This window comes from Psammomys obesus, unplaced genomic scaffold (genome assembly GCF_907164565.1).
Source record: "Psammomys obesus unplaced genomic scaffold, mPsaObe1.curated_primary_1811, whole genome shotgun sequence".
Lineage (NCBI taxonomy): Eukaryota > Metazoa > Chordata > Mammalia > Rodentia > Muridae > Psammomys > Psammomys obesus.
In genome coordinates, this window is record NW_026585895.1 from 51,520,342 (window position 1) to 51,542,953 (window position 22,612).

The following is a 22,612-nucleotide window of genomic DNA, read 5'->3' on the forward strand; positions in this document are numbered from 1 at the left end:
CTGACGGCGGCCCCCGCAGCGGCGGCGCGGGGCAGCGGCCCCCGGCCCTCGGCCCCGCCAGCCGCGCGCCCACCCCGCGCCCGCCGGAGGGTGGCGGTCTCCGGAAAGCTGCTCCGAGCCCGGGTAAGGCGGGCGGGGAGCGCCGGGGCGGCGGGCGGGGAGGCGCCGCGGTTTCGCCGGGTGCTTTCGTTTTGGAAGGCTTCGGGGACGGCGCCGGTCCTCCCCAGCCGGGCAGTCCCTCCGAGCCGCCCGGCCGAGGCCGGGGCGCAAAGTTGTGCGGCGGCGGCGGCGGCGGCGGCGGCGGCGGCGGGCGGAGGGCTGGGGCCGGAGAGAGGGGCGCGCCCGGGGCAGCGTCTTCAGGAGCGGAGCGGCCGCTCTGCCCCCGGCGCCCCGCCACCGCGCCGCTCTCTTCCCATCCCGCGCGCCTGTGTGGGGAGGGGACGGGACGGGCGACAACTCTGCCGATTTGTGTCCCTGAAAAGTAAATTAACCCTTAGCGCGCGCCGCTCCCCCTCCCTAATTGGGTCCCCTCGGGGCTCCAAAGGTGCGCGGAGCACTCTCAGCCGGGCGGGCTGGAAAGTTCCCCCGGTGCTGTGGAGGGGTCGGCGTGGAGGGGCCCCACCGCGGTGCAGGGCGCGCAGAGGCAGCGGGAGGCGGGAACGGACCCCCGGGCCTCCGGGCCTCCGGGCCTCCCGCTCCGGAGTGAGTTGCGGGTCTGGGCTGGGGGGGGGGGGACGGGGTCTCCGCGGAGCACCCCGCGCCGGGGTGGGGGAGGGGTGGCGGAGAAGGCAGACGGTTCCCCGGGCTTTGCTCGGCGTCTTTTCCTTAAGGAAGGCGGTGTCGAGGGAGGGGGCAGCGGATCCGCTCCGGCCTTCACTACGGGCCGACTTAACCGCGCCGGCGGTTTGCCCCGAACTTGGCGGAGGCGGGGTGCCGCGGCGGGCTGCGCCCCGCGGCCGTGCTCGCCGCTGTCCGCGCGGACCCCGAGCTGTCCGCGGGTGGCGGCCGGGCCCCGCCCGTCCGCGGGGACACGCCCCGCCCCCAAGAGCCCAACTTTTCGGGGGCCCACGGGCCGGCCGCTGCGAGGGCGGCAGGGAGAGCGCGCCGTCCGGAGCAAGCTCCCTTCCCGGACGCCGGGGACACGGGGACGCCCAGGCCCGACGTCCACCGAGGCGGCGGTGAGCGTGGGGCAGCCCGGGGCGGGCAACGGCGGTGGGGTAGCCGGGGCCGCGGGGTTCCGTTCCGGGCCGGGCCTCCCCGAGCCTCCCGCGGCCTCGCAAGCAAGTTTCACACACCCCTGGTGCCCCGCGTCCGCTCCGGTGGGCTGCACCCCGCACTCACGCCCCCCATCCCCAGGGACCCGAGCCCCGCAGACACAAGTTTCCCACAGGGGAGCGCACAGCCCTGGAGCTCGCTGGCAGCCCGGGCAGCTCCGAAAGGCGCTAATTCAATAAGACAGAGAAACCCGAGTTCAGAAATCCTGATAAAATCTAATTTTCGGGTTTTAATACCCAGGCCATCAGCCACTCCCCCTCCCCCCCGGTCCTGAGGACTCTTAAAAGAAAATAAAGCGCATTGATTGCATTTGTTTCAGAGAGCTGCAGTTCCTTAATAATATCAGGTGAAGATTTATTTTCCAAGGAGAAAACGATCCGCGAGGATGCAACCTCTTACTCTGAATTTCTCCCCTGCCGGCTCCTCGCTCCCAGCTCTCCGCCGCGTTTCTCCGCGGACTCTTGCCTGAGTCCCCCGCCCTTTATTTTCTTTTTGGCAAAAATCTACTGTAATTTTCGAGCGCTGAGCTCACAGTGCCCCCTCGATGCCAGCAACGCCCAGTTGATTGACGGCTTGTAAACACGTTTCCCCCTGGCAGATTTTGTTGTTGTTTCCCCCGCTCCCATTTTCTAGGGAATGTGTGGTGCTTAAGCCAACAAAATTGCCAAGCAATTAATAGATTTGCGAGTTGCGCCGCTTGCTGCTCGCTGGGGCTCCGGCCTCAGGGCCTCGTTGCCTCCCCGCCCGGGCCGGGATCCAGCGCTGTCCCAGACAGGAGCAGCCGCTGGCCCTGCAGATGAAGCCGGCGGCTGGGCCCGCCTCGCGCCGCAGCCTGGCGCTCCGGTCGTCCCCAGCCGTCAGGAGCGCCCTACCTGTTAGTGAACAGTCGGGAGCCGGCTGCTGGAAGAATTAATTAGGGGCATGCTGTTTTCTGGGCTGCTCAGAGCTTGGCTGGAAACGTCCAAACCATTGCCGGAGCCCGTGCTATTTTATTTTTACTACATTTTCTCAGGTTGAAAGAGAAGAGAAAAGAAAAAAAAAAAAAAAAAAAGACGCTTGGTCACGTTCTTCCAGAGTTTTCTAGCAAGAAGCGAGCCCCGGGGCGGGGTCTGGAGCAGATTTGTGTCTGAGCGGTCAGAGGAGAGGTGTGAAGTGTGGCTTGGCTGGGTTCTCATTCATCTATATTAGGAGTCCTTCATCCCGAGAGGGGGCCGGGCCCGTCTTAACCTAGATGGATGAGGCCCACTGCAGCCAGAAGCAAAGGATGGCTGGGGGCTTCCCCCTGAGCAAGGAGCTCTCAACAGCCAGGCTAGACGGAAATGTCCTGGCCTCCTGCTTGTCATTTGTGGGCAGGAATGGGCTGTGTCTGGGTGGCAGTGCTTCAGGCAAACACAGTTAACTCCTCTGGGACGGTCAGTAAACAATGGCTGACAAGGGGCTTCGGGTGCCGGTGCCTTGTATGTGAGGTTTGGGAATTTAAATGCAGCAACTGTGAGCATTATAACAAGAATGATTAATAGCACCGACTTGTTTGTTTGTTTTCTACATCCATCACAATGACCTTTGCCCTGTTTTGGTGGGGAGCTCATGCTGGCCAGGACTCAGATTCTCCCATGTAGCAAACCTGGGAACACGGTAGAGTCTGGGAGTCATATGTTTCTAGACGCAGTATGCCTATTAGCCATATCTATTTTAGCTTTTGAATGATTACCACAGGCTTAAAATAGACGCTACCCTCTTACAATGATTGCAAACTGTTGGCCTTGGTCAGAGACTCTGACACAACCAAACACCCTGATTCCCGTGGAAGCTTGCAGCATCCTAGTTTCTCACTGTTAATCCATTTAATTCCTGGTTTCACATTGGGCGTGATGGGGAGCGGGCTGCCGGTGGCCCACACAGAGACCAGCCTGTTGGGCTGTGGCAGTCTCCTCAGCTGGAGGCTCTCGGCCTCCTTTGAAAACTTGGATGTTCTGGCTGGTCTGGCCCACTGTGCTAAAGCAACCATTAAACCCTTCGCTCCTGGGGATGCTTTAGGAAGTTCCTGGTCCTCTAGAAAGGATATGTCCACTAAACAAACATCCCCACAAATGAGGAGGTACACCACCTTTGTAATAGCATGCCATCTCTAAACATGTAACCCGGATATTAATTTAAAAAGTAACAACGCTTTCTCTGGAGATTTCACTAACGCAACCTCTTTTCTGTGCACATTTTGCCAGAGAGTGCTTGTTCTTATGTCTCTAACCACCCCCCTCCTTTTAATTTGTTGCAGGTGTTGCTGCTAATGAGCGCACTCTCTCTGTTCTCTCTTTACAATGAAAGCCAAGCCGGAGCCCAGGTACCTGGACGGAGTGAGAGCTGAGGTCTCAGGAATTTCACACTGAGTGGCTACTAGCCAAGGTCAGCCGGCCCCCACTCCTGCCTGTCCCCAGCAGAGCAGAGGCAAATGGCCTCTCCAGTTAACACTTCAGTGGCCTTTTTATTTTCTAGTCCAGTCACACAGTGGTTGTCACTTTCAGCTCATATGAAAAGAAATCTCTTTTATTGGTCTGAGATGCCAAGTCCAGTCCCAAAGAGGAGACTCGTTTCCAGCTAACATGTACACCTCCTGATTTTATTTTATCTTCACCACGCAGGCTGGAGGGCTGTTATGCAGCCGTGTTGAGCACATCACACGTTAAGGGCCCTTTAAAGACCTGGATTGATTGGAAGGACAAAAATTAAAAGCAATCTGATCCAGCCCCATGCCGGATCCCTGCGGATTTCCTCCTTATCCCATTTCCATCCACTGTCACAATCTGAGAGTCTGCCCGATTTGATCAGCTTCGCCTCCAGGGGAGGTGTAATGCCAAGGTTAGGAGGACACCAAGTTACAGACAACTTTTTGATCTGCCCATCAGCAGCCTGAGAAACGCTGGCTCTGGATTTTCCGTATCAGCCGTTTGGAAAACACGAGCTCCCACTGTTGGCAAGCCTGCAGTGCTCGGGTCTGTGGTACACCCCAGTCACCGCTGCCCGGTAGATGTGGCATTTCCATGCTGAGGCCTCAAGTCCCCCCTGACCCCACCACCACCTCTCCACTGCCCCTCTGGGCCCTACCCGTTCGGACTTCGAAGCCATGCTGCACCTGCTGGTCCTCTTCCTGCACTGCCTCCCGCTGGCCTCTGGGGACTATGACATCTGCAAATCCTGGGTGACCACAGATGAGGGCCCCACCTGGGAGTTCTATGCCTGCCAGCCCAAGGTGATGCGCCTGAAGGATTATGTCAAGGTCAAAGTGGAGCCCTCAGGCATCACATGTGGAGACCCCCCTGAAAGGTTCTGTTCCCATGTAAGTCAGCCCGCGGTTTCTATATTACCAAACTGAATGAGGGATGGGGGCGGCCGAGCAGAACCAGAGGGCCCTGACCCAAGGCCAACTCCAAGTCCCACTATGGAAAGGTGCCAAAACCAAGCTGCCCTGAGGACCCTGGGGGTTGAGTGACATTTTGTGGGTGGACGCAGTCTTGGCCAGCTGACCCTGGAATGGTTTCCTGCCAGGATCTGCATTCATAGTACCCTCAAAGCCAGCCCCTCCTCCTTTGCAGGAAGTCAGCATTCAGACCAACAATCTGGATACTGTTTGTAAGGTTATCCTCCAACCTGGATGGGTCACCCCTCTAGCAGCGCACCCTCCCAGCCTGCCTAGTCCAGTTTAGTACATAGCATCATGATCCCAGCGCAGACCAAGCACCAACCAGAGGGAGGCTGGGAAGGCTTGGAAGGAATTCTTGAAGGAGGGAGCAGGGGGTGGAGGGATCAAACTGGGTAGATAGTGCCCATGCTATCCCTTAGTCTCGGGGCAGGTGCTCAGGCCTTGTCATCTGAGCCCCTAGTTAGAGAAAAAGGGGTCTTGGAGCTAACGGGAGCTTCGCGCTCAGGCAATGTTAACAAGGGCGGTGGCAAGAGCAGAGTCTGGGAGGCTGAGAGGCCAAGCAGGGTTATTCCAGAGTGCTTTCCCTGGGGTGATTCTACCTTGGACAAAGTCAGAATGTTGAATCGGGGTAGCAGGTTTCAGACCAGTGTCACCATCTCTGGGCTCTGCTATGTCAGCTGTAGAATGGGGTTGCTGAGAGAGGTTGTAAGGGGTCAATGGCTCTGTGGATACATGTTGTTCAGGATCAGATGGGGCACAGAGGAGGTCCCAGATATTTGGTCATTCTGGTCATACAGATAGCCGGGGCTGGGGTGGAGAGGGGTGAAGGCCCTTGGCCAAGGTCACACAGCAGAAAGTGGTGAAGCTGCTGAGTTAAGCTGGACCTGCAGCAGCCTGTCTCTGGCAGAGGATGAGCAGAACAGCCAGAAGAGCAGGCAGGAGGGGTTTGATGTCACCCTGCAGGAGTCGGGTGCCTCTGAGTGTCCTTGGGGAAAGCTGGGTTTACGGCACGGTCAACCTGGTGTCCCCAGCCCAGACTCTGAGAAAAGGTGGCTTCAGTCACTGTGCAGAGCAGCTAGCTCGGGAAGGTAGATTCCCACTTGGGCTTGTCAGTGGTGATAAGGCTGTTACTGTGGGTGGTGCTGGGCCTGGGCCAGCTTGAAGAAGGGGAGGAGGAAGGGAGAAGACAGCCCAGGGCCAGGAGCCAAGATGGATTATGTGTGGACATTGTTGAGCATTGAAAGACTATGCTGGTTCAAGACAAGCAAAGGGGCCCAGGCCCTGATATTTAGGACGCTAGAGAAACCCATTCTGAGTCCACATCTCAGCCCCCGTGGGACCTGCTTCAACCACAAGCAGTCTCAACATAATTTTGTCTTTTAAATACTAATCATTATCAGGGTTGGGGGCAGTTCACAGAACCAGCTTCCACTCAAGGGTGTAGAGGGTACAGTGACAGATGTAATGGTCACTAGAGATAAATCTGGGGCCCTGTCCTGCTCTCCTGACTGGGGACCCCTCTGGATCTTGCTGTTGGCTGAGCTCTAGGGTCTGAATAGGTGAGAAGGTCCAAAAGGAACCCCAACATGGCTGAGGCCTCAGCATTTTAGCACTTGGTTGATGAATGCAAATGCTCCATGACAGCCACATACAGCTTGGCCTTTGATTGCAAATGGAAGACCAAGGAGGATGGGGTGCTGCAGGAGCCGGTGGAGGGCAGCCTTCTGCAGGAAGGCGGGCAGCACACTAAGTCTGTCTGAGAACCCCAGTAGTGCTTTTAACTGAGGTTCTTCTTAGGCAGGTCCAGAGAAGGCCACAGGCAGGCACTGTTGGACCATTTTGAGGGTGCCCCAAGGTAAACCCTAGTCTGATCCATTTTTAAGGATTAGGAAGATTGCCGAAGCCCTGCCAAGGTCAAGGAGCTTAGCAGGCAAGCCAGAACCTCGTCTGTAGCCAGAGCACATGCTGCCCCGCCAGGGTGCATGGCTTCCTCTCTGAGCCTCGGCTGTCTTCCTGTTTCAGTAAAAAAACGATAATGTAGGTGTGTCACTGAGCTGGCAGGAAGACAGCTGGGCCAGGCACGAGCAAGCACGTGGGAGTGTTTCAGTGTGCAATGGCCGTAACTATCTTACGTCACCGTGGTTATTGCTCCCTCGGTGGCTTCCTGGGTTTCTCTGCTTCCCTGGACTGTATTGCTTCCCTCCAGCCTTGACCACATCACAGTCTGCCTTTCTTGTCTATAGGCAGCAGGCAGTGGATGAAGGCCCAGGGAGTTTAAACGCCCTCAGCCAGAGCAGGTGTGGCTAACTGGCCACCAGAGGGCACCCTAGGGGCAGCCAGACACCCCAGTGCCCTCCTGATCTTATAGGTTAGGGCCAGCTCATCCCTGCTCTCTGGCAGTCCTCCTGCCTGTCCCAGCGCCCAGACAACCAGAGCACGAACCCTGGAACACCCTAAGAGAATAAGAGGGAACAAAGCAGCAGCTGCCCTTGTCAGTCCCCGGGGAGCCCCTACTCCCCCAGGTTCCTGTCCTTCAGCAAGGCCACTAGAGAACTGAATTGTAAATTCCAGCCTGGTGAGAAAGGGGAGGGGGATAAAAGACAAGATAAATGAATAAATAAAAACCTATTGGCTCTAAACGCACAAGGAAAATGAATAGGAATGAGCTTTCAGCAGAGGGTTCTTGGGCAAGGGCGAAATTTCAATGAGATCTGCAGGTCACAGAGGGGAGGGAGGAGGAGGAAGAGGAGGAAGAGGAGGAGGAAGGCAGCAGGAAAAGGCCTTTTAACTTTTCACAGGGTGGGCAGCTGTGGTCCCTAGGACCCCTGAAGCATGAGGCAAGTGCACTGGATCCTGAATGGGCAGCATCTTAGCACCTCCTGCCTGCAGCCTTCAGTCCCCTCTTTGCCAAGGGGACAGAACCTGAGACTTAGGACAGAGGGGGATGAAGGAGGAGGGACTCATTGTGCCCGGCCATCTTGTGGCCTCATGACCAGAGTGTGGTCCCTGGACCCTAGCCTCACCTGCCTGAAATGCCGACTCTCAAGCCCCGCCCTGGCCCTGCTAAGCTAGGCTGTCGGCCATGCAGACACAGGCAGGGTTTGGTGGGAAGCTTACTGTAAAGCCTCAGGAGGCCTGCCATTTCCTTGGGATCTCTACAGCTTAAGGGAAGCGTTGAGGGCTGCTCAAGGAAGAGAGGAGGGCAAGAGGGACCGGGGATCCTGAGAGAAAGGTTAGGGGTCAGGCAGAGGTCACGTGAGCTGAAACCTTGAACGGCAGGGTGGACCTTTTCAAGGCTCTGTGCTTCACTGTGTGTGAGTGACGTGGCGGCTGCTTCCAGGGGCGGAGACCTATTCTGCTGAGAGCTAGGGACCTGGAATCGCCTCTTGGCCTCACCACTCTGGGCTCCATGATCCAGAATAAGCCATTCAGATTCTCCGCACTGGGCTGTGGGTGTGCATCAGCTGCTGGAGCGCATGGCATGCACAAAGCTCAAGGTTCGCTAGCACTGTGTAACCCAGGTGCGGTGGCAGGAGGATCAGAAGTTCGAGGCCAGCCTGGGCTACATGAGATCCTGTCTCGATAGACAGGAGTGAGGTGGGGCTTTGGAGAGGGGATGGAGAGATGGCTCAGCAGAGGACCCGGCATTGATTCTCAGCACCTACATCATGGTTGACAACCATCTATAACTCCAGTTCCAGGGAATTTGACTCCATCTTCTGGCCTTCGTGGACACTGTACACATATGGTGCCCAGACATACATACAGACAAAATACAAAATACCCATATACGTAAAACACCTTTTTTTGAGGGGGGGGGTCAAGACAGGGTTTCTCTGCATACCCTTAGCTGTCCTGGAACTTGCTCTGTGAACCAGGCTGGCTTTGAACTCAGAGAGATCTGCCTGCCTCTGCCTCCTGAGTGCTGGGATTAAAGTCTGAGCCCCACCATTCCCAAGCATTATTTTTAACTAGAAATAAAAAAGAAAGAAAGAAAAAAGCTTGGTGACAGGTGCTTTTAATGCCAGTACTAAAAAGCTAAGAAGACAGAAGCAGGTGGATCTCTGCGAGTTCAAGGCCAGGTGGTCTCCGTGGTGAATTTCAGATCAGCCAGTATTATAAAGTGAGACCCTTTCTAAAAAAAAAAAAAAAAAAAAAAAAAAGACCATTGTCTAAGCCTCAGTTTCTTCATTTAACAGCCTGCCTTTCCTGGAGAAGGAAGCAAGTCTCAGAATCTGTGGGCACTTAGAGTTTGATCTGACCAGTAGAGCTAGCCTCCCTCTTGAATTTCCTTGCTGAAATGTGAACATCCAATTTGTCTAGCAAGCCTCCAGAAAGAAGACAGTTTGCAGTTCCATGCTTGCGCCTTTCAACATGGGGTATGACCTGCAGTTCTCCCGATGTGGCTAGCAGGAGACCACACCCAGGACACTGCAACAGTGCAGTCCCTGGCACAGGGGCATGTTTGCAGGGCCCTAAGAAGAGTGCCTCCCGAAAGGTGGTGGTGGCACACACCTTTGAATCCCAGTACCCAGGAGGCAGAGGCAGGCAGATCTCTGAGTTCAAGGCCAGCCTGGACTATAGAGTGAGTTCCAGGACAGCCAGAGCTACACAGAAACCCCGTCTCGAAAACAACAACAGGATCAATAACAAAAGTGTGCCTCCCTCTTGGTTTAGAGCCTAAGAATTTTGTTGGACAATGGATGGATGGAAGGCTTCCTGGAGGAGGAGGGATGAGTGTTGAGCCTTGAGGAAAACCCAGGGCAGCTGGAAGCCCTCCCTTTTCCAGACCCCCTCACGGCTGTGGGATTTCCCAGTTTTCTGCTTAACTCAGTTGTGGTGATGTCTTGGAGTTGCTCCATCAGTTGCTAGCTATAGCCATGAGCTCTCTAGAACAAGGATAGATAGATCCTGGGAGGGCATCTTGTTGCAGAGAAGTTTCTGCTGGGGACAGACAGGAAAGGATGGAGCTGTGCTGGCATGAATGCCAGGCCAGCGGAGGTCATCCAGCGTTTCTGGTAGGAAGCAGTCGGGTTCAGACCCTACCTGCTAACCTGCACCCCGCACCCTGCACCCTGCAGAGAGCAACAGCAACTTCTAAGTAGTAAGGACACAGACAAACGCAGAAGATACATCTACATAGAGTACCAAAGATTTGGGGATCCTGGGCCTACCACCTCTCTAGGCTCTGCTCCCTTTCTGTCCACATGCCAGTTTTTATTTTTATTTGCTTACTTTTTGAGACAGTGTCCCATGGAGACAAACTTGGCCTTGAACTTGCTATGTTGCTGAGGACGAAGCTAAACCTCCAATTCTTCTGCCTCCACCTCACAAGGGTAGGCATGAGCCACCACATCCAGTTTATGCCGTGTTGGGGACCAAACCCAGAGCTGTGCACATGCTAGGCAAGCCCTCCAGGAACTCAGCCAAGCCCCCAGCTCCTCCTCCAGTTTTATACACTTTCTTTTGAGTATTATGCCTTTAGGTGAGGCAGGCAACTGGTGGACAGACAGACACATGGGTCCTTCTATGCTAGCTTTAAGACCGAGCCAATTCCAGGAACTTTGGGTAAGTCCTTGTGACTCCAAGCTCTCGCTTTCTCATCTGGAAACAGGGGTAACACTTTCTGGCCTCCATGTTTCTAGAGATGAAGTGAGGCAAAAAGCCAGCCTCAAGGGAACACGTAGCAAAAGGGGGTGTTTCCATTCTAGAACTGCCTAGAAGAGCAAATAGCACGAACACAAAGACAACAGGCAAAAGATAACAACTCGGTCAAAGTACGTGACAAAGTTGTAGGGGTGGGAGTCCAAGAAGGCAGTCCTGGAAGATTCCAGAGAAGCAGAGAGGGCAGGAGACAGTGGACGGTGGGCAGGGGCAGCCTGAAACAGGGAGCCACGTCACATGCTCACCACTGCACTCTCCGGGCTGTTTCTCCTAAAGTGTCCTTTAGGCCAAATGTTGGTTGGCTGTCTGGGAAGAGTCAGTGGGTGCGTGGGGACGCATTGTCACCTCCCTCCCCATCAGCTCTCCAGGTTCTTTTCTGCTCCTCTCCTCCTCCAGTCAGCCAGGACCATTCCACCCAGGTGCTATTGTATAGTCCATACTAAGCAAATATGTGCTTCCTCCAAACTTAAGAGCAAAACAGTAGGATTCCTACCGCCAGAGGAATCCACTCTCTATAAGCACACTGCAATGGAGCCAAAGCTGGTGGCTGGCCTTGGGCTGCTGGCACCCCTGCCGCCCTGTGCTCAAGTCTGAGACTTGCCTCTTCCTTAGCAAGTACTAGGTTCCTGATGGAGTCCAAGCCCTGGAGGGCACAAGGCTGTCCACCCTAGGCCTCCATCTTCCCATTCACAGCCTAGATTTGATCTTATGTGAAGATACATGGTAGGAGACAGGGGACATAGGCTGGAGCTGCTTCTATATACTCACATAGGTCACAAACTGTCACCTGTCACCAGAGGCACCTTTCAGAGCTGGGTCTTGGAGACACAAGGAGACCGAGCTCTCACTCTTGGCCCTGTCAGCAATGGTTCTCCTGTAGCAAGCAGTACCATGAGGTCGTAAGGTCAGGCAGAGGCAGGAGACGGTGGTGGAAGGAACATACATGATCACTGACGTCAGCACCTTTGATGGTCCTTGAAGTAGGATTATGAGAATGAACCCTTCCTTTGCCATATACCGACCCATCTCCCCTGGCACCATGCTATTTCCCAACTGGATGTAATAGAACTTTTCCATCCCATAAAATTATTACACAGATGAGAAAGGGGACAGTTACAGAGGTAGAAACACTTACCTAGAGTTGCACAGCCAAAGCCAGGAGCCTCCTCAGAGCCTTGTCCGCCATCTCCACCAAGCTCTTCAGTAGCACAGGTCTGAATGGCTGTGACAGTGGTCGGCTGCAGAGACCTGGCTGGTAGGAACGGGCTAAAATTGAACTCCCATTTAGATAACCAGATCCAAACCCTGGCAGGGTGTGTGTGTGTGTGTGTGTGTGTGTCTGTCTACAACTGCCCCTCCTGTGAGGAAGATCCAGTGCAGTGTGTCTTATGTCTCTAGGGACGGTTCAGATCTTCTCAGCCCCCATTCCCTCTCCCTCCTGCTGCCAAGCCATTTGTCCACTTGACTGGAAGCACTGACCAGGGAAATAAGTGGAAATGAACCAAGACCCTGTACATCCCCACCACCAGACACACTGTCCGTTGCTGGGCAAAGGTGAAGAGGAGGTTAGGAGAGGAACCTACAGGGAAGCTGCAGATTCCCCTCCCTCTGGGGGATCACAAGGCAGTTGGCAGCAGGAGGGGGGTCAGAGGTGCTGAGGGAAGCAACATTCTCCCCCAATCCTGAACCTTTACCGACAGCCATGTGGCAGATACTGTGTTTGGGCCAGCTCCTTGGGGACAGGTCTGCCCTCTGCAATAGCTGGGCAACCTTTCTACTCCCCCAAATGAGGGGGTCTGAGTGTGAGCCCCTGAGTTCCCCTGCACTCCTGACTTCCTCCATCCTGCTCACTGCTGAACAAGAGCAGAGCAGCATCCCCCCAGGGACCAGGGATGACCTAGGAGGACCAAAGGCAGAAACTGGCTTTTGTCTTAGCAGCAAATCTCTGACTTAAGGGACCCTCGAAGAGTGTAGGGCTTTTTGGAACAGGACCTGGGAGTGTGTGCAAGCATTCGTGTGTGCACATGCAAACCACGTGGGCACTTCCTGTGTGGGGCAGCCTCTGGGCCACCTGTGGACCCCGGTGGCCAGTGACGTAACTCAAGAGGATTCTGCTTACCAGGGCAGAATCAGGGTGGTGTATCTTCTTGATATTCAGAGATCTTGGTTTCATCTCATCAGTGCCACATTTGTTGAGTGCCTAGTGTATGCTAAGTAGTTAACAAAAACTGAATCTACACAGAAAACGCAGCAGGATTTATGTGAATACCTTATTTTAAATATGAGCAATCTCAGAGGCAGAGAGGTTTAGTTACTTGCCCAGGCTCACACAGCTTCAAGCATGCTGGGCTGCCTAGACCTCAGTGTCTACCCAGGCTACACGGCTGATGGGAGTCTCTCTGAGTTTCTCAGAAGGAGAAGGAGATGGAGGTAGCTGTCATCTGTGTGTGTGTTCATGCATGTGTGCTGGGTGAGCAGAGTCCCCATCAGCCCTGGAGGAAGGAGGCTGAGGAGGAGTGATGCTGTGTTTTCCCTCCCACTGATCTTGAGCCGAGATGGAGCCTGCTAATCCACTTATTTGATAACTCATTTGCTCTGTGTCTATTTGGAAGCATGCAATCTCCCACGCACCAGCTCCAGCAAAAGCGAGGTGGCTTTGGTTAGAGGAATCTGATCTGTCTTTCTGGGGATGGAGTGGTGAAACTGTATCCACCAGTAGACAGTAATGGACCTAAAAATAGAGGGTTCAGGGAGTGGCGGTCAAGGAACGGTGCTCCGGGCCTGGCTGTCTGGCACCGGCCAATTCTGCCTGCCTGCTCACCTGAGTTCCCCAAGTGCGTGGGATCCTCTCAGCCTGGGGAAAGGTTTAAGAATGAGGAAGGTTGGAAGACAGACTGTCCCATTGATACCACTGCCCGCTTCAAGATGGGAAGCCTTTCCACCATCTCAGTATAGAGGCAGTAACCTCCCTTTGGCGCTCCGGAACTTTCTCAAGAGTTATAAGCTGTCCAGTGCCCAGGAAAGCCCCAGACATCTGTGCTGTGGGCATGGGCATCCCCAGGTCCTAAAGGAAGCAGCACCTCCACTGTGAGGTGGATGAGAGTGTCTGTGCTCTCGTCCTCTTACCCCTCATCTCCTTACCGTTGGAGTGATCTTCTAAGGGCTCCAGGGACATGTGGATAGCAGTGACCAGAACAGCAGAGCAGGTAAGGACCAGGAGGCAGCCCTTCTCACAGCACACAGGGGTTTCTCCATGTCCTGTGTGGGGACTCCTGGAGAGCTTGTCACAGCCCCCATCCCCACACTTGCCCTCTACTCTGGGGAAGTCCACCGTCCAGGCTCATGAAGACCCTACAGGTGAGCTCTGTGTAGGCAAGTCTGAGAGCCACTGCTGGATAAAGTCCTCCCGGAGGCTGTCCTGTATCCCAAAGCCTTGGGCATCTGGCTTTCTTTAATTCAGAGGCCAGAGCAGCAAAGAACACCGCATCTGCCTCAGCTCTCAAAGGCCTTCCTTCCATCAGCTGCAGGAATCCCGCCCACATGGGCTTTGGGAACTGGGCTGTGACTCCCAGCCTTAGTGAGTGCTCCCAAATCTGTCATTCTCCACACTCTGGTTCCTCCTGCCTCATCCGAGGAGTTTTGCCTTCCAGGAACTTCCAGCTGTCCACTGACCTCTGGTTCTTGCCTTCCGTTTGACCTTATTTCCTGTAAGCCCCGGCTAGCCCTGAGACAGCCATACCCATCATCTCAACACTCCCTGCAGCACCGTATACCATCGCAGCCTGGGCCTTTGCCTGCCCCTCCGCCTCAGGCACCCTCTGTTCCCCCCATATCTCCTGCAGGACTTGGTGCTAGTATCATACAGGGAGCTCAAGTCATAGGCAGTTTCCCTGGCTCCACATACCTGAGCTAGCAAAAGTGTGATGTGGAGCGAGCACCTGGCCCCTGTAAGATGACAGGCAGCAGCTTCACAGCCCAGTCCAGGTCTGACGAACCATCAGCCTCCCAAACCAGCCGCATGCATCGGGCTTTCTTTGTTTGGTGTATTGGTTGCGTGGAACAAAATAACTGACAAAAGAACCATACTCGGGACCCCAGTTTGAGGGCACAGTCATCATGGTTGAGGAGTCATGGTGGCAAGAGTGTGAAGTCAGGAGCAGAGAGAGGAATGCTGGTGCTCAATTCAATTCCCACTCTGCGACTGGGACCAAAGCTCATGGCATGCTTGGTGAGGAACGTGGGGCTTCCTTCTTCAGCTACATCTCCTGAAAACGCAGACATGCTCAGAAATGTACCTCCTAGGCGACCTCAAGTCGCCCTAAGTTCATAGTGAAGATGAACTCTCAAGCTGTTCAGTTGGCTGGATGACTAATTGGTTTGTTGGTTAGCTAACTGGCTGCTTGATTAGTTGGCTGATTGTTTTATTGGTTAGCTAACTGGCTGCTGGATTGGTTGGCTAGAAGGTTGCTTTGCTTCCCCCATGCCCCACACCCCCACCGCTGAGTAGATCTCTGAACTTCAGACATGCGAACATTGTTATGTATCCTTCCTTTTGTCCTCATGGACAAAGTCGGAAGCTGCTTCTCCAGAGTGGCGTTCAAATGGCTGACAAGTAGCTGATGAATGAGTAAAAGAATAAATCTGTACCTTCTGGCCCAATCTCGCCACTTCTGCCCTGACTTGAAACTTCACCTAGAGAGCAAGCTGTCAGGGTATGCCCCATCTCAACTCCCCAAAGAGCAGTAGAAAACCACCCGCAGCTCCTTGCAGGGACCACTCCAATCTGTTTGAGTGCTGGGTCACTCCTAAGACCTTTTTCTGGCTAGTGAGGACCCAGAGAGGGGACCCCTGAAAAGGCCCCCGCTCTGCAGCCCTGAGGGCATTGTATGTGCCACACTCTGCCCAGTCTCCCCAGTGCACCCTGACGAGATCACACAGACTATCTGTTAACCAAGCGTGTCACTCTGTGGGACTGGGGTCAAGTGCACAAACGGACGGACGGAGCTAGGGAGGTGTCCTTGGGGAGGTGTCCTTGGGCAGATGCCTGCCACTGGGTGGAGCCTACAGATAGAAGCTTCCTAGCCTGAGAAAGGAAGCTGAGGAGCTGGTGGGGTGGCTCAATTAGGAAAGTGCTTGCCAAGTAAGTGGAAGGGCTTGGGTTTGATCCCCAGAACTTCCTCAGTGCCTGTGATCCTGGCTGTGTGGAGGCAGGATGGGTGGGTGCCTGAGGCTCACGGCAAGATGTTGGGCTCACTGGCCAGCAATCCTAAACTATTTGGTGAATTCAAGGCCAATGAGAGACATTGCAGAGAAAAGGTAGAAGGTATCCTAAGAATGACACCTGAGGTTGTCCTCTCACCTAGACACACACACACACACACGCACACACACACACACTCCACCACATGCTCACACCCACAAACACGCACAGAGACATATGCACCTTCCACCCCACAAAAGGGAGCAGCTGAGAGAGGCTGGAGAGCAGAGATGAACTGTGTTGGGGGAGATGGGCAGGACTAGGGGCCAAGGCTTGGGCTTGTGAGAATCCCAGGTTCTAAGGCTAGGGAAGACACCACATACACTTCATCACTTTACACAAGGGGCCTGGAGGCTGGGGGGTGGGGTGGGGTGGGGGAGCTAGTGATGTCTCCTGTAGGGACAGGACAGGGGCTGCGGGAGCATTTCCAGTTAGTCAGTGATGAGTAGGTATACTGCCCCTCTGGGTGCCTTGATCTTTGGCTATCTATGTCTCAGGCCCCAGCTAAGGCCCTATCGCCCTATCCCAGGGCAGCTGCCACCAGCAGGTGGAATAGCCAGGCCTTCAAGGCCCAGGGCTATGTGGAGGGGCCATGCTGCCCTGCCCTCGCCCCACCCTGTGCTGGAATCCTTGCAGCCTGCCTTTTTCCTTCGTGATGAAATATTCATGTCAGCAGAATAGGCCCGCTCTGGGAAGGCTGCCTGCGTCCAGCTTACTCCTTGCACAAGCTTTTAAAGAACGGGACGCTTTTCCTACCCTCTAAGCATTTTCTAAGACTTCAATCAATAATGCACTTTACCCGCGCCTTCCTCTACTCCAAGCCCTAGTCCCACCCTAGCTCTTCCTCTGTCTCTCTCTTCCTTTCTTTCCTCCTCTCACCGCTCTTCCTTTCCTTTCATTTACTTGTTTTTAAAAAAATAATTAAGTAAAAATGTTGAAGTGTTTCTGTGGGCAGTGTGGTGGGGAGTGAGGTGGGGAGTGAGGTGGGGAGGAGGACAAACCACCCTGAGTATGAGCTCAGGTGACACCACAGGTGGAGACAGCTGCACAGAAGCACTGAGGAGCTGGGGGGAGGCCTTTGAGTCTGCTGGGCTCCTGGTGAAGAAGGGACAGCCTTGGACAGCTGAGGGACAGGTCGCCGAAGATGCACAAGCTCCCGGGTTCAATCCCCTATACTGCGTGAACTGGGCATGCTGGCACACACCTGTCATCCCAGCACTCAAGAAGTAGAGGAGGCCAAAGAACCATGAGTCAAAGGTCAGCCTGAGCTAGATAGGGTGTTTGGGGCCAGCTGAGATATGCAAGACCCTATGTAAGAGAAAGTCTGGGGGCTCAAGCTTGGTTGCATGGGGCCCCTTCCTCACCTTCATCTAGTGAACCGGAAAATGTTGATGGCCTAAGGAGAGAAAATAGGACCCAAAAGGGGGTCCTGAAACAGACATTGTGGAGCAGGTAAAAGATAGACAGACAAAGTCTTTAAGCATAGAGCAGCCCAGTTAGGAACGGGTGCCTCTTTGTGGTAGTGAGCACCCCGTGTCTAGATGTATGCAAATGTAGAGGAATCAGCCTCTTCTGAGGCAGGGGCCCGCATGTGTCTGCTTGGGAGGTGGTGCGCTGAGGGCCTGGAGCGCATTCACGGCGTGTGGGGGCTATACGGCTGGCAGCCAGGCACGCTTCAGAACTGGGAAAGAGTTTCCCACCGAAAACATTCCTGGAAGTCTGGCTGTGGGAAGAATTCACATATGCCCAGGGCAAAGCAGAATGGAGCCTTTTTTTTTTTTTTTTTTTTTTAAGACAATTTTGAGTTCTTGGAGAGATTAGCCCTCATGTAGTCACTGCCTTGGCAAAACTCTCGCCCTCACTCCCTGTGGCTGCTCTGTTGACGGAGAAAGCCAGCCATGCCGGGGCTGTGTCCCCACAGGCAGGGCCCATCTGAACAGGGTCTGGCTTTCCACCTGACCCTGCAGGCCATATCCTGGACGTCTCGGCCACACGCACAACCTGGTGTCCCGAGGTACTCTGAAGGCTGTTGAGGGAGAAAGGCATCCCCAAACAGACCGAGGGCCTTGGGGTTGGCGTGTTCAGCCATGGCTTGGACCCACAGTTCTAGCTGGATGTGACTCCCATAACTCAGGTGGTGAGAGTCCCTGCTTGGTTGATCATTGCTGCTGCGTGAAGCAACTGCTGGAAAGGGCCACATAACATGGGGCTTCCTGGCCCCTGCTCTCCTGGACTTTACTCTTGCACATAGAAGGCTCCAGAAAGAAGACAATGGTGGGCAGATTCAAAATGAAAGTCCTCCCCGGGTGAAGGACCAAGAAGTGTTCTGCTGATCCTAGCTAAAGCCAGGTCAGGCTTGGGAGGTGGCCTGGGATGCTGGGTCCAGAGCAGACCTCCACCTAAGACACAACCGCTGAGGTGGGGACTGGGGGAAGAGGGCAGTCACGAAGGCTCTAGATGGCACTCTGCTAGGCAAAGGATGGAGGATCAGGCCCGGCATGGGTGGCCTGTCCTACATAATTGATAGGGCCTTGGAGAACTTCCCCAACAGAGTAAGTCACCCTGGACGGCTGCCTCTCTGAGTGGGTTTCTGCTGATTCGGGAGAGTGAGGCAGGTGGCCTTGCTGTCGACTGGAGCAGAGGAAGAAGATGGGAGGAACCAATGAAGCCACAGAAGGATAGAGAGCTAGCCAGAGGGGGAGGAGAGAGGGAGGGAGGGACGCAGGGCAGCCCGAATTAGGACCAGCAGCAAACACAAGCTCCGTTTCCGCCTCGTTAATAATTCATCCCCACTGCAACTTTTCTTACCAAGAAACAGGAAATAATTTGTTAGGGCAAATTCCCCCGGCACTTGGCTTTCTCCCTGCTACGGGGGAGGAGGGCGTGGCTCTTTTCCATCGATCCCAAGCAGCAAGGAGAAGGAGGAGTATGAAGAATTTGAGATGTTAGGGTAGAGGTGGTACAGCTGGGCTGTCTACTCCTGCTGAATAAGGAGGAGTTTCCTGAACAGGGAAACTGAGGTACAACTAGAGCCAGGCCCAAGCCAGGGTTACATGTCACTGGTGTTAAGGGCAATGCGCCCAAGAAGTCAGTGGGTTTATTGCTTTCCAGCCTGTCCAGGCTAGGACAGTTTTTTCCCAAGTCCAAGGAGAAGGGAAAAGCTGACTTGGCTGCCTTTCAGGTCCTCCACTCCAAAACCTTCACTTCACCCCTAAGTCCCAAGTTTTTGTAAGACTAGAAGCTGGTGTTGTGTTCCCCCTCATCTCAGCTCCACTTAGCCTGGGTTACTCCTTGGGAGTCTCCTGCCTGCCACCTGGGACACAGAAACTATCTCCAGCCCCTTCCCCCTCATGAGGCTGACAGCTCAGCAGCCAAGTTCAAAAAGAATCCATCAGCTGCTGAACTGTTCAGGGCCTGCCCACGCACCCAGTGGCAAAAACACGGGCTGTCTGCCTCCTGGGTACGGTGTGTGTGCCTCGGGCCGGGGGCGGCTATGTCCTTTCACTCTCGGGTAAATGGCAGTTCCCTGACTTGTCTTAAAGCTGGGTATTGGGCACTGGAGAATCTGCTCCCCTGGGAAGCAGAGGGATAATTGTGCTACTGGACTGGGGCAGGTACATGCAGCCCAGAGATGGATGCCCTTTCTATACCCAACATCCCTGGGCACACATTACACACTCACCTTGTGGTACCCACACAGGGACTCACTGTGTAGTCCTGGCTGGCCTGGAATTCCCTATGTAGACTAGGAAGGCCTCAAGCTCACAGAGGTCCTCCTGCCTCTGCCTCCCAAGTGCTGGGATTTAAAGGCCATCATGAACAGCTCCTCCCTGGGCTTTCATTCATTCCACCAAGACTGCCTGAGTCCTCAGAGGGCCCTAGAGGCTGAGGCCGCAGTGAGGACAGAGACAAGCAGGGTTGCTACCCTCAGGGAATTCACCGTCCATTAGAGGCTGCTTAAGACCTGAGAGGCCTGTGAGAACTTCTTGGTTAGGGGTCTGAAGAATCACATGGCTGAACCTTCATGGATGGGGGTTGGTCTGCTCCACAGCAGTTCACTTCCTGTCCCAGCATGCTTTTCACCTGGAGCTTGCCCAGAATGTTTACCTCCCGGGCTCTGACTCCTGCCCTGAAATAACAGAAAAGTAAAATCATTAAAGAAATAAAAATGCTCTCTGCCGACTGTCCCATTTAGGGACTTCGAAAGAAGCCTGTCAGGTCTCTCTATCTCCCGGCCCCACCCCACCCCGTGCCTGTGCTGCTGGCCCAGGGCTGCTGTACTGCCTACCTGCCAAGTGGCTTCTCTGGGGGTGTGGAAACAGGAGAACTGCAGAGATGCTGAGCTCAGATTCCCCAGGATTCTCCAAGGTCAGTCCCATCGTATCCAGGGACAGTGACATCGGTCTGGTATATACGCAGTGACGACCGCAGGTAGGAACAGCATCTGCCCCTGGCCCAGCCATAACTGAGCTCCTCTGGGCTAGCTGTCACTAAAGCAGCCTGTGTTCAAGCCTGTGTCACAGAGTCCCCAGGATCCCAGCATCTCCCAGCATCCACCTCCACCACCACCCCAGTCATCTGACATGCACAAATTGGGCATGTAAAACTGTCACTATGGTGTGGTGACATTACCTGGGTTTCTCATATCATAGAACACAGGACAGGGAAATGGCCCCAGATTCTTAAACAGAGGGTTCTAGCCCAGATTTAGTGTACAGAGAAACTGAGAAATGTATGTGATAGGTGGGCGGAACTCCGGGGCTTTTTGTGTATGCGTGTTCATGTTTTTGTGTGCATATATGAATGGAGGCCAGAGGTCAACCTTAGGTGTCATTTCTTAGTACACCTCAGTTTTGAAGCAAGGTGTCTCATTGGCCTAGAACGTAGCAGTTCAGCTCAGCTGGCTGGCTGGCTGGCCCGTGGTATTCCTCCCTCAGCCGCCACAGTGAGAGCTCTCAGTGCACCACCTCACCTGGCCTTTTTAACCTTTAAATGGTTCTCTGTGATGTTCACGTCCTGTACCCCAATCCTACTCATCTTCCCGTCCCTTCACATTCTCCCTCTGCCCTTCCCCACAAAAGAAAACGGAGGTGTGTCCCCCGTGTCACACAGCACACCCTTTCGCCCACACACCTCTACGTACAAATGTTCACTGCAGCGAGTCATTGGTCTGGTTGGAGGCCTGTAGTTTCTGTTACCCTGTCAATACTGGATCCTCATGGGGACTCTTCTCATCATCCTGTTGTTGCCCTGCGGTGTGGAGATTCTGCAGATCCAAAGTTTCACACACTCCAGGAGTTCATGGGCAGGGTAGATGTTGGGGTGGGCCAACTCAAAGCCCTGGATCTGGGCCTGGGAGGTAGCTGAGATGGTCATCCCACCAGCTGTCCAGCACCCCCACCACGAGGGCCAGCTCTGCGGCATTGCCCTGGTAGCTCACCCAATGCAAAGCTGGCCAGGTCGCTTGGCTTTTTAACATGGCTTTGAGGCGCCAACTTAAGCCCCTGTGGCAAGCACTCTACAGACTGAACCGTGCCCCAAGTACCTTAGGCTCTCTCCTACCAAGGCTTTTAAAATCAGGGGTGTGTGCACTTGTTTTGTTTTGGGGTGCTAATCATTAAATGGCCAGAGAAGTAAGTTCTGGTTTTGATAGCATCAGCACTTAGCCTGAGTTCCCTTCTGCAAGACAGAAGTGTGAGCAAAACTCTCCGGACGTCGGCTGTCCTTGCCAGGGCACTTCATTTGGTTCTTTTCATTAACACTTAATCTGCTCTGTAGTCATGGAAGCTAGAGACCCAGAAGGCTGGCAGAGCCACTGTTGCCTCCCGCTGTCCTCCGCTGTCCCACTTGGGTGGGGGCAGGGCCGGCTAGAACGCCCCTAGAATTCTTCATGGAAAGCAAGCCAGGGCCCGAGCAAATGTATATTCAGAAAGAGTTGGCTCAGTGTGGACACCGCCTGTGCCTCCTTGGTGATACAGGAATCTGAGATCGTGAGGTGGGAGGAAGAGAGAAGAAGCTGGGAGGTCTGGACTGGCTTGGGATTATTTGCTGTGCTTGTGGCTGGCAAAGCCCTCTCTGCCGCCAGCATGAGGCTGGTAAATACCCCGGCTGATTCATTAGTGTCTCACCATCTGCTTCCCAGGGGCTGGGGCAGAGGGCTGGCAGGCCCTGCAGGCTGGGCAGCATGGATCCTTAATCAAACTGGAGTCCCCAGCCCCTGGCAGAGCCTTTGTGTCCATCTTCTGAGTGATAAGAGGTCAGGAGCAGTCAATGGCTTTGAGGGACGCTGTGTCCCCCACCTTCTAGCCCAAGGACCAGTAGCAGGCTGGGGGTAGGTAAGGCAGGGGTCTGGAAAGGGATCCAGGAAAAAGGTGGAATATGGTGACTCACAATAACTGGGCTGGGGGATGTGTGTGTGACAAGAATATTGACAGTCACTCTAAGATGGCTGGACATTAATAAATTTATCAGGGGACCTGGTGGCCGAGGACAGGACAGGTTTTTGGAGGTAACTGAGGTAGAGTAAAAAAAAAAAAAAATTATAGAAGAGGCCCAAAGAATGTCCCTGAGGACACCCTGGAAAACCCAGGGTCAGCAACATGCCTTCCACTTGGCTCACTGGGTTGAACCTGCCAGGAGCTGACATCTTCAGCAAAAACATTTACTGTCTCACGGGTTCAAGATCAAGGTGCCACAGGTGTGCCTCCTCCTGCAACCGCACTCCTTATAATGCGTGTGGTCACCTCCATCTGTGTCTCATGACCCTTCCTCCATGTGTGTGAGCATATGGCCCTGGGCTTTCTGTGAGTGCCCCTTTGCTCTGCTCATATAGGGGCCTTTTCAGGAGGGCTTCCGTCAACTCTTTGTCTTAAAGACTGTGTCAGAATAGAGATAGCTGCCTTTTGAGGTTACTGTGGGTTAGGCATTAACATATGAATTTGAGGGGACACAGTTGAGGCCCAGATGAGGCACAGGGCAGTAGGAGAAAGGGGTTG

The 22,612-nt window shown here is 54.4% G+C and overlaps 1 protein-coding gene across 2 annotated transcripts in view; it reads left to right on the top strand.

Annotated features, from left to right (window-relative positions):
* Positions 1–83: 83 nt before the first annotated feature.
* Ntng2 (netrin G2) overlaps positions 84–22,612 on the top strand; it is a 56,175-nt gene continuing 33,646 nt past the window's right edge. For both annotated transcript variants that reach the window (XM_055600847.1, XM_055600849.1), the window contains exons 1-3: positions 84–123; positions 3,551–3,678; positions 3,915–4,609. In XM_055600847.1, coding sequence (XP_055456822.1) covers positions 4,397–4,609 — 213 coding nt within the window. In that variant the 5' untranslated portion in view covers positions 84–123; positions 3,551–3,678; positions 3,915–4,396. The remainder of the gene's footprint in view (positions 124–3,550; positions 3,679–3,914; positions 4,610–22,612) is intronic.